Source organism: Daucus carota, chromosome 2 (assembly GCF_001625215.2).
Source record: "Daucus carota subsp. sativus chromosome 2, DH1 v3.0, whole genome shotgun sequence".
Classification (NCBI taxonomy): domain Eukaryota; kingdom Viridiplantae; phylum Streptophyta; class Magnoliopsida; order Apiales; family Apiaceae; genus Daucus; species Daucus carota.
This window is the reverse complement of record NC_030382.2, coordinates 45978375-45990440: the sequence shown is the minus strand read 5'-3', so window position 1 is coordinate 45990440 and position 12066 is coordinate 45978375. Positions and strand designations below refer to the sequence as shown.

Genomic DNA, 12066 nt, shown 5'->3' with positions numbered 1-12066 from the left:
GCATGCCTTTTGTCCATTTGGCATGCTTTTTTACTAATTTTTTATATAAATAATAAAATTTATATAAATATTATATCTTATAAATATTGAAAATTTTAAATATAGTCCAACTTCATAGTTAAATATTAGATAAACTACTAATATAAGTTAGTATTGTACTAAGTTCGGTTCTTAATATTTACTAACTTTTGTTATATTTGTAAGTGCACTTTAGTATCAATCCTGTAATGATGCAGCAGTTTTTGCTATATTTAATGGAAAATGGCATGCCATTTGGGCATGCCTTTTTGTAAAATACATGCCTATAGGCATGCCAGTGAGAACTGCCGTGACATGTACCCTAAGAAGATGGGAGATCGAAAATGATTTGGTGGAGGTAGAAGATGAAGGTGAAGAATGGAGAAGTTACGACTAATTTTGGGAGTCGACTCTCAAAACCCTAAGATAAGAGCAACTTAATTAATCGATGAGGATGCAGCTCAAAGTTGTGCCCACAAAAGAGAAGGGCGTGAGGGAGGAATAATTGAGCGAATAAAAACAAAGAAATTTGGACGTTGAAAAATGAATTGTCTTAACAGATGATGGAAATTTGGAGTGTCCAATTACGAATGAGATTGAAGTTGATTCACGTAGTAATGTTTGAATTTGCAAGTAGGTCCAGTGTGTAGGCTAGGCTGTTTATATAAGGGGTTAAATGGCGTTTTCATCACTCAACTGAGTACGAATTTTCACTTAGGTCATCAAACTCAAAAAGCTTTCAGTCAAATAATTATACTAATAAAAACTTTCAATCAAGTCACTAGCCGTTACTGACGTTAACTCTTGGACGGAAAATTGAGTTGGCTTGCTTACGTGGCAGATTAGAAACCTATGTGGCTGCTCCAGGTCATTCGACCCATCATCTTTAAATCTATCTATTCATAACTCTATTCCTTTAAAAAGATGGTAGGTGCTTGATTGGTGGATGGATGTTGCAATTAAGAGGTATGGGGTTTGAATTGGTGGACGGAAAAACAAAGGATCGTTCCTCGCAACAACGGTGTTGGTTCAGCTTTGGCACAAGGGAGATCAGAGGTGCAGCGCTGAAATTGTAGAGTGGTCGCCGAGACTATGGAAGGGCGGCAGTGCCACCATGATTAAACAGAGAAGAAGCGATGTAGATGAAACGAATGGGTAGCTGTAGCGATGTCTCCGGTGGCATGTTAGCGCCGTTGCAGGCTGGGGGGATGATTGCAAATTGAGGTCGCAGCAAGGAGGGGTGAAGGAAGTTGTGTTGTTCAGGGAAGAGAGAAAGAAGGGGTCCAGGGAAGGGTACAGTCGAGTTGGGGAAGGTAAGAAGACGAGTTAGGGAAGGTAAGAAGAGGGGAGGTTGTGAATAGGTGGTTGACAGTGGCTTGAGGTCATCGAAAGTGATTAGAAATGGAAAGAAATGGACAATGACAAAAGGTGAGGGGTTTGAAGATGATGCTGAGTCACCGAAGCTGATGTGTCACGTTATGTGGCACAATTTAACGGTTACCGTCTAAAGTCAACCACATTTAACGACCGTGAAATATTTAGTGTGTTTAATGAGTCGGGTGAAACATTTATGCTATTAGGTGATTTGATTGAAAGCTTTTTGAGTTTGATGACCCAAGTGAAAATTCATAGCTAGTTCAGTGATGAAAACGCTCTTTAACCCTTTATATAAGTATCACCGAAGCTTCTTCCTGTAAAGCTCTTTCATGGCCTTACTTTCGGCTTTAATCAAACTCCCACAAAATATCTCCATTGTCGTCAGACGTGGCATTTTTATATCACTTGCGTCGATGTTTAGCAAACTCAAATTTATCGTATATACCGTATTAAGTTGCACGCGAAAATTTATATACTGGTTTTTGGAGATTTTAGAAATTATTTATGTTCTGTTTAGACATAGACATATTTTTCGAAAAATTACTATCATAGAGTATATATTATAATCTCTAATAAAATGTTTTTTTATATAAACTCGACCATCATGTGTAAAAACTAAAAAGAGCTTATCGAATAAATCTTACTCGCAAGCTGAAATTAAAGGTATTTTATGATTATCCTCGCAGACAATTGTTGAGCCGGTTAGTCATGTTGGACTTTATCAGCTATTAAATTTTAATAATTTGAGAAATAAAAATAAACTTATTATTATTAAATTATTATTATTATTATTATTATTGGCCAACGGTTTCAGCCGATGAACGACCGATTTTAATCTCCGCCACTAATTTCCGATCTCGTTCACAGCAACATAAGTACTTGGTTCTAAACCATCTCAGCGACAAACTTAAAATTATTTTCGGTCATTCTGCAACGGAAGTGGAATTAAATTTTTGACAAAACAAAAATAGAAAAGTTGTTTATATGTCTCGAGCTGTTGGTGCTGACTTGTTGGTTCAGATGTCACTTGCTCGTGGGTCTCTACTACTTGCCTACTTAAACTTCAATTTTATCTTTGAAATTTATTAAGGACCAGTACTGGCAATATTAAGAGGGAGTTTGATTCATTACTAATAATTCCGGAGTTAACTCCGGTTAGCGAGAATGTGAACCTTTTCTCGTATATTAGTGCTTGAATTATCAATTTGGTCTTTTACAACGAGAACCTCATTCTCTTTAAATAGGTAAACAAATCCCTACATGTTACTTGAGATTTCATATTATTCTCATTCACGCTAACCCTTGTTAATATACCACAAGAAATGGAGAAATGAATGAGAATGTTAACATTTAAAATTTTATCAGAGAGCAGTACAACACGCATGTATACAAATCCCAAGTATGAATTTTAAGAAAATCCCTGCCAAAAAACAGATCATGGCATGGTAAAAACATCTACTTCAATAAGCTTACAATGTGTATAGCCTACCATGTAATACCCAAAAGTAAAAATAAGTATAAATAAAGTACATAATCTGATCTAGCTAGCCCATCTCCTGTGTCCCTTCCACATTCCTTAAAATCGGTCCCTCTGTGTTAGATGACTAGGTTCCTTACATGGAGACTATACTAAAGAGGGTCAGTTTCTAAGGACAGACACTTGGGAAGATAATGTCTCCAAGACACGAGCGAGGTGAGGAAAATATCAAACCTGACAAGGGTCGAGTATCATCTGTGAACCCGGTAAGAGTGTGCTGGTATCTCAGTAATGTCCTTCCTGGCAATTTCTACATAACTAAGAAGCACTTGTGGAGATGCTCACTTCAACCTATAACTCTGTAATTGTAAAATTAATGAACCAATTAAACCTCCCTTTAGGATCTACATAAGCAAGAGAAGAATATATGAATGACAAATACAACTTCACATTATTTAAGTCGAGAATAGCTATGACAAGTTGTTTAAGATGCACTATCCTGCAATGCATCATAGTTTCAAGATAAATCATTTAAGCATATTTACCTATAATGATGGGGGGAGGAAGGTTGATCTGGGGATGAGTGGTGTGCAGATCTCCCATGTAACCTATGTTCGTCAAATGCTTCCTTTTCCTTACTTCCTTCACTCAAATATTTTTCATTCGTAACTGGGAAACCCACCTGACTTGATGATCCCAAATCTAGCTGTTCAGCGGTTGGACTATAGTTAGGATTATGATCATATGGATACATCATTACAAGCGCTGGAGTATTTGGCCCATTAGATGACAAGGGGTTTTGGTTCACAGATGGTACAGGATACATCCCATATGTCACATTTGGAAGACCAGCCTGAGAGGAGTTAGAGTGCAATGCACCGTTTTGCGCCTGGTGCGAAGAATATGTGTCATTTCTGTAAGAATTCCATGATCTATCAGGTCGGCTCTCACTGACAGCTGGTCTGTAAGTTCTTGAGTTTGATCTCTCAGTTTGGTTGCGATGGTGGTTCCGGCCTGTGCCTCTTGATTTGTAATTATGATTCCAGTTTCCTTCTCTGTCTCCATTGTTTTCACTTCTGTCATAGCTGTAGTTACCCCTTCTGGTGCCTGAAGTATGTCGGTCCCTTGCAGAAACCTTCTAAACATGTTTGAAGTTAATAATCAAATGCTTAGTAGCTAAAACAGTAACATCATATGCAATAGATACTAATAAGCATATCCTCAAAGCGCCAAAAAAAAAAAAAACTTTTTGCACATAAAGGCTCATGTTTTTTCATATTAATACACATTTGCTTCATTTTCTTTGGAAGAATCAGATTTCATTTTCAAATAGATTACTCAGTAAAGTACTGTGAAACAGTACTAGTGAACCAAACTGTATCTAAAAATTAAGAGTAACCAACATCAACTAAAAATACCATTCGCTGCTACGTCCAACTTTGAGCACATAATAATAAAAGATCCACGACCACAGCAAATATAAAAGTGTACCACACTTGATAGACTTAATCAATATCGCTTAAGAAACAAATATTCGGAGTTAAGAAAAGCTACAGGAGATGACAAACGCAATTTATTAACTGGCTTGCAACATTTAGAGATTTTTTCCTTCATTCCACAAGTTTATATGAATTCCATAATTTATTTTATTAAAAATAAACGTATTTACTTGCCTAGGGTTATATTTGGTCAACCCATGGGGAAAGCAATTAATAGTCCTAGTAGATGATCTGGAGTGGTTGGGACTGCAAGTGAAATCATGGTCACTTGTAAGCATTTCAACTACTAATGATATGGCTCCATATAGTTGCAAAACATTAATATATGATTAAGCAGATTATAGAGTTCGGATCAACCCAACTTCATCTAGCATATTATCAGATATAGAGAAACGAATCATCAAAAAGATGAATGCTACATATCTCATAGGTATGGATGTCACCACATAAAATTGTTACATATACACTCAATAATCAGAAATTTGCAATATAAAAGGCTTCGGAAATATAAGTCCTTTGGCAAGCCACAGAAGGCCACCACTGACAGACAAGTCCACATGATGTAGTCGGCAACTACGCATCATATATAATTTTAACTAGCAAATCTCAAAGTAGGTCACTTTGTAAAGAGAAGGCAGGAATATATACCAAAAAAAAAGAGTTTGCAAGAAAATGTATCTTACAGGATTTGGCAAATAAGTTCCGGTCCCACTACTACGATATTTTGGCAGATCATCACCGTACTGTTGATATACATTAGGTGGTCTCCCAGGAACAGGCTGAATAGGAGCGACAGGAACAAGACGAGGACCATAATTCATAAGTGGAGAGACTCCATTCACATTGCCTGAAAGGGGTCGTCCAGGTGCGTCCCATGGAAAACGACCCTGTAGATACATAGGTGGCACCATGACAGGTGAAGGATAAGTTGGAGGACCGAGGGACTGGGGGTTTTGGCAAAACCGTCCATATTGCAAATTTTGCCAATGGCTGGCAAAGTCACTGTTAAGAATGTCAGAAATGTGTTCAAGAGATGTCTCAGAATTAGCAGCCTTTCTTAAGGATTCTACGTTAGCTGGATTCTGAGAATGTTCATCTCCTGGTGAATCAAATTTTTGAGCAGGATCGCTATTCTCGAGACCTTCCTCCCCGCCATACTTAATCGTTAAATTGGCAGAAGCTCCAGCATCAGGCGGAACACTATACACAGGGTAAGGGATCATTGTAAAAAATGGCACTGGAGGCCCAGCCGGATAAAATGCAAAGGGAACAGTCCCAGAGTTATCCATTGTTCTTTGGCGAGAAGCAAATATCATGGGAGGCATAGGAATCATTGCTTCTGAACCACTTGTTTGAGCGGATTCATAGTCAGGTATGTGATGCCTCACCATATGCAAAGAAGGAACTGAATTCATTCCTGAACTTATTTCAGCAATTTCTTTTCTTGTGTTCGTCTGGCGATTCCAATCTTGGTCGTCGTCAGGCTGATCAGATGCACGCTCTGACATGATGTTACCCGTTCCATACACAGTAGATGATTCAGCAACAATTTTATTTCCCCCCTTCTCTCTTGTTGACTTTGAGAACTTTGTAGATGGCTCTTCCCAGGAACTCTCGGAAGAAGTTTTACTTCTTAAAGAACTACTGTGAGCAGCAGAAGAAAACCTTGAACTTGTTGTTCTCTCATCAGAATATACCTCGTTTTCTTTTTGCTCAAACTGGAAATTATCTAGATGATCATCAGGCTTTGACCCATGTTTTTCCCTGCTATACATCTGTTGACCTCTAGTTGAACTTCTGGGATCTCTTGACTGAAATGGAGGAATTAGATTAACACTTGGCGAGATTGACTGTGGTGTATCATCAGTATGAAGCAATTCAACTTTTCCTCTATCTGGGTCAAAGCCTCCGGTGGACTCTGTGTCCTGCTCCTGCCAGTAATCATAATCAGCATCTCCTCGCTTCAATTCTGAAGAACTAATATTCTCATTAACTGGATCATTGGAAACATCTATTTTCGTGTTTAATCCTGTGCCAAAGAAGTAGTGGCCTAAATGTGGAGGAATACAGCCATAAGGAAACTGTATATTTGAAAACGGTTGATCTATTAAGGGAAAATTGGCAGGCACCATTCCAGGAAAATTTCTGTGAGCATACCCCATTGAAGCTAGAACAGGCTGAAAAGGTAGGTGACCTGCAGCTACATTCAGTGGCATAGGAACCTGGCCATTGAAACCATTAATGGTAGAAGAGGCCATCAAGTTCATTATATCTTGTTCTTGTTGCATCCCTTGCATCCTGGATGCAGGAGAAAGTTCTTCAGTCATGTTTCTTAAGCCTGATTCAGACTGATGATTTGGAGCACTGTTTAAACCAGCATCAGGATCAAGGCTCTGGTGAGGTGTAGCATGTCTATTAGATGAAGGGTCATCATTTACAGATTGGCCACTATGGCTTGGTACAACATAAGGTTCAGGGTTTTCCTTTTTATGATGATAACTATTAATGTTAGTGCTTGACTCAGTAGCGGTACCCTGGGACTTTACACTATCTTCTTCTCCTGCCTGCCTGCTTTGAGAACAAACATCACCATAAGTGTCAGTAAGCTCAGGACTTGAGCGTGTTCTCACAAAAAGAAACCTCCCCTGAATATCACTTAAAATACGTTGAGATTGCAAATTTCTTTGATCCTTATCAGTACCCGTAGCCTGGTTTGAACTAATTTGCCGAATGATCTGACCTGATATTCTTTTGCTATTCAAGTTCTCTTGACGCTTTTGATTTTCATTAAGAGAAGTTGCAGAAACATTACTGATCCCAGACATGCTATCTGAGGAATGATTACCGCGTTGAAACGAAACACCATGCAGACTAGTTCTCTCAACCTTGGAATCCCGAATAGAAGAATTACTCTTCACTTCTTTGCTGCTTAAAACATCCTTGGAATTGACAGATATAGGCACATTACCTTGGGTTGACGACCTCAAACTCAAAGTATTGACCTCTGGTGCATCAGGCCTATTACCGCTGCCATATCTCTCCCATGTATTCATAAAAAATTGGTTGAGTTCTAAAAGTATGCTTTCATTAGAGCAGTCGAGCAATCTTGCCAGTTTTTTAGCCCCATGAGCAAATGCACTGCGTATCCTATAAAAATTACCTGGTAATACAATCAGGGTTACACAAATAGTGAGACATCACCATAACAAGATTAAGTCATACTGCAGTTATCACAGAAGAAACCAAATAATATGCGCAACAGATAAAATTTCAATTCAAAAGAAGGCGATTTATGTATAAACATCATAGTGATTTGTCCTTGTCGTGTAAGCGAATATGGCCAACAAACTTAAATAAATTACAATGATTAAAAATATGTTTGTTTTTTGTTACCTTTACTAACACTACGCCCAAGATTGTTGTTTACACGTAAAGGATCAATCACATTAAAGTGCTTTGAAGAAAAAGGCTGTCCCTGGTTTTCCTGGCCACCAGGGAAAACAGCATAGACAGAGCTACATGCTTCAAGAAATAATTTGCTCAGTAGCAATTCACCGCCATCTTTTCTGGGAGTTTCGGCTGTAAAAAATGATGTGACTTGAGCACTACTAGATAATAAATGTTTTCAGAAAGTTCAATTAACAAGATAGCAGAAATAAGATGCTAACCGGTCACATCTGGAAGTGAACCAATGGATACAGGACCCCATAAGCTGACACAAAAATTATCCCAGTCGAAGTTGCTAAAGAATTCCAGAAATCGATAAAGAACCTGTAACACACAAGAAAATCTTCAGACGGAAGTTTAAAGTAAAGAGAAGAGATATAAGATATAAGTTTAAAAATAAAAAAAGAAGAAGCACATATATGACTAATACCTCGAGTGGTCCGGCGAAGGAATTATTAAAAACATGAAATATATAAAGAACCAAGGTTTCCAAGGCATATGTTGATATAAGCCCATGATGAGCACCAAGTATTCGGCTCTCATAGTAGCACCATGCTTTAATTAGTATAATACTGCGTTTGAATAGATGATTCTGATTTATCAAATGATCAACCTGCAGAAGAGATGTTTCTATCACATCAAATGAAATATGATCTAACCACATATGTTCAAGCTTAAAAAAGTTCTAAGAAAGTTCCCAAACAAACCACTAACCTCCTCCAGGAAGCAAAGGGTGCATAATCCGCCAACCTGGTTAAAGGATATATCTACCACAATGTTCTCCACGAGGCACTTAATAATCTTGACCTACAAGCATAAGATGTATTTGATATATGCTAATCAGCTGTAGTAACGGGAGTGCAATGTAAAACCATGAGCAGATGTTGATTGTGCTCAATGATTACCTTCCCAAAGAAACTAACTAGATGCCTCATGCATTGTATTTACGAAGATAAAACTAGTACAGAGTACTACTTTCCAGTACACATTACAAAACTTTGCTACCATGTTAAGTGACTTTTAACTTCTCAAATACTTTTGAAACTTTGTTATAGTCATCACCCTTATTCATTATACTTAGCCTTGTTATGTCTGATGAGTTACATGGAAACCATACTAAAATAGAATAGATTTGTTAGAATGCAATATCGAATCGAAGAATAGGTCACTAAACTACATATCATAATAATGTAAACATGCACTTATCATTCTCATTGACCAAAATTTGCAGGGTAATTTTAACTCTTGCCAAAATTTACTGAGAACAGATTAGTTGTTCGAGATGAATCTTAGTTAGACAATACAATTTAACTCAGTTTATGACATTAAAGAAGATAAAAGAGAATCAAGCAATTTAATAATAGATATTAGGACACATTTTGTACAAAAAATAACATACTTCTGCCTGGATATACTGAACCTCCGTCACAGAAAACTCAGCATTTTCATCCTTCTCTTCATTCTCGAGCATATCACGGACCTGGGTAGCCCATGTTTCTTTCAAATTTTGATTATTACTAAAGGCAGTTAAGTCGATGTCTCCATCAGGCAAGTAGGTCTTGAGGGGTACTGATCCAAAAGTGAAAACCTAAAAGCATGGTAATTAGCAAGCTTACCATGTAACAGATATGCATGTTTTAAATAGTACATATCAGACTACATAATGCATACACTTTGCCAGTTTCAATGTTCTATCAGATTAAAAAAGGCTTCAGCAACACTGCAACTGAAAAGCCCATAGCTTAATTTTAAGGAAGTCTGTAACATAGGGTCATGCATATTTATTATCCCAAACAAAAACAATCTTGATCATAACTTTACTCGAATCTTCAACCAAAATGTCCATCTTCCTTTTGTTCCACTATTGGCCCAAATCTAACTATTGAACAATATAAAGGGGATGTAACTCAATACAAATGTAGCAAGGCAACTAAATGTTGGGGTTCAAAACCTGTTTTAACCAAAATCAGGATCTCCAGGAACATATTTTACATAGCAATGCCATTCCACCAGAGCAATGTACTGTATACCATAGTATATCACTTCCAACAAGTAAACGTGCAAATAAATTGCAAATTGGTAACTAAAGCATTATATATAAACATACAGCACACCAAGAGTAGCAACAACATGGTAAGTAGCAATCATAAAGCAGTGATTGCAAAAGGAGGAGGAGGGGGAGCACCTGGCATGGAAAACACTTTGTTATTAGTCGTTGCACATAATCCACAACAGCATTTCTCCGTTCTTCAGATGGCCGATTAGGCTGGATGCGAGAAATAAGCTCTGCAGTTCTCTCCTCCGCCTTTAACCATCTATCAGACTGAAGCACATTAATCAATGGACCTGCATCAGGCAACATCCCATTCGGGAACATGCCACTTGGCTGTGCCCATTCCTCAATTTCACCCATACCAGGATATCAAATAAGTACCCAATTACACTAGTTGGGACTCCAGAACTTATCTACCAACAAACCACTCAATTTCCAGATTTCAACTTAAGTCCCTCAACAACTCAAAGTAACTTTTCTTCTGAAAACCCAAAACCAACAATCAAGCTTCTAATTTATATAGCTAGACCCCATTGCTTTAAATATAATATTATTGCACATGGTTTGACTAAAATTGAAAAATACTCAAGAAACCCCTAAGAATACAGTAAGGGTCCAGACTTTATTATTCCTCAATTAAAGAAAATGATTCTCAAAAGCACACCCCAGAACCCAGATATACATAAACAGAGCTTGTGATCCTACCATCCAAGAGAAAGGGTCAATAATAAGCCTGCCCAAGAATCAATTTATCAACTGTAATCACCCAGAAAACAGTGCAATGTTAACAAAAAAGATGTCAACTTTATCTCAAGAAAAGTGTTTCAAAACATAAAAACACTAGGATCCCAACATTTTCAGAGACGAGATTAAAAAGGGTTAACGCTTGTAGTTTCTTTCTAGGTTTGTGTGTGTGTTTTTGTGTGTGTTCAAATGAAGCTATGCGGCGATTGTAATTTGTACAGCAGAATTGGAAAATAATGATGAGAATTGGAATCTGGAAAAAAAACTGAAAAGAATAAAGATTATAATTATGATGGTATATTTTCTAAATTAGATTGTGCATTTCCCAGATTATATTTTTCATAAAGTATTGGAAGTAGATTTGATTGAAGTTTGAAGAATCATGAATAGGCCAACAACTTTTCTTCAATGAGTCACTCCGAAGTCCGAATGCTAATTTCTGGACCTTTGTCAAAAGCCCTTCAAATGTGCTGAGTTTTTTTTGGGCCTTTTATCGAAAGCCGCTACACCAGAAGTCCCCTGGCCCCTGGGCCCTAACTCCTCATTATGCTCAATGAACGAAAAAACCATCAAAATTCATAATATAAAAATGGTTCACTTTCTGTGTATAATATTATCGGGGTAATTTATAATAAATTATTTTTAATATTAAAAAATTATTTATAAATAAAAAATTTATCAATTGAAAATAATTTATTTTCAAATTAATTTTTATGCTATGCTTAACGCAACTTCCTCCCTAACATAATATGGAGGAAGTTGCTTATGCTAAAACGCAACTTCCTCCTCAACAGTTAACATAATATTTTTTATTTTTTAAATTACTTGTAAATAAAATTTGAAGTTGTGATTTTTCTCATCAAAACACAATTTTATCTTCCGTTTTCCAGAAGTACGTAATACATATTATGTTTTTATTAAGAATACAAAACACAATTTCAAATTTGTGTTTTGCGATTATAACGAGAATCTTATTTTTTAAACAATGATATTTATGACATTTTCAGACTTTATGTATTAAAATCATGAAACCGAAAGTTTTTCTCCTTTTCTTCATAGGGTTTAAAACTTTTTCTCGACCCCTTTAAGATTTTTTTTGGGTCCGTCGCTACATTCGGCAGAAGAGACCAGAAAAAGGTGCCCTCCATAATCAGCGGGCTATGTTGACGTTGAGGACAGTACGTCATTCTCATGGAGTATTTATCTTTCTAAGAGCATCTCCAATAGTCTCTTAGGTCATTCCTCAAATATAATATAAAATATTCACTCTTAACAATTTAATGTATATTCATCTCCAACAACACTCTTTATATCCACTCTTAAACAATATTTTATTATTAAATGAATAAGACTACAATACTAAAGTGGAAAGAGAAAGTGGGTGCTTGTATTACTTTATGATAAAATATAACTTAAGAGTGAGTGAGAGACTCTTAAAAGAGAGGAGAGAG

At 36.8% G+C, this 12066-nt stretch overlaps 1 protein-coding gene across 4 annotated transcripts; it reads right to left on the bottom strand.

The window, feature by feature from the left end:
• Positions 1-2718: 2718 nt before the first annotated feature.
• Positions 2719-11011, bottom strand: LOC108208883 (uncharacterized). 4 transcript variants are annotated; one of them, XM_064087811.1, is made up of 9 exons: positions 10004-11011; positions 9218-9406; positions 8533-8625; positions 8249-8431; positions 8040-8142; positions 7765-7950; positions 5055-7531; positions 3418-4010; positions 2719-3276 (listed from the first exon to the last, which is right to left on the bottom strand). In XM_064087811.1, the coding sequence occupies exons 1-9, from the start codon at positions 10229-10231 to the stop codon at positions 3270-3272; spliced, it is 4059 nt and encodes a 1352-aa protein (XP_063943881.1). In that variant the 5' UTR covers positions 10232-11011; the 3' UTR covers positions 2719-3269. The 4 variants fall into 4 exon arrangements, with proteins under 4 accessions (XP_063943881.1, XP_017234957.1, XP_017234956.1 ...); XM_017379468.2 differs by having other exon boundaries at positions 2719-3231; positions 3418-4007; positions 10004-11010; XM_017379467.2 differs by having other exon boundaries at positions 2719-3231; positions 10004-11009.
• Between the last annotated feature and the right edge of the window lie 1055 nt (positions 11012-12066).

Coding starts and splice junctions, on each gene's coding strand:
- LOC108208883 (XM_017379467.2), bottom strand. CDS start 10,231: ATGGGTGAAATTGAGGAATGGGCACAGCCAAGTGGCATGTTCCCGAAT. Junction 9,407..10,003: donor CAAAGTGTTTTCCATGCCAG/GTGCTCCCCCTC, acceptor CCATGCTTTTAG/GTTTTCACTTTTGGATCAGT. Junction 8,143..8,248: donor CCTTCGCCGGACCACTCGAG/GTATTAGTCATA, acceptor TGTGTGTTACAG/GTTCTTTATCGATTTCTGGA.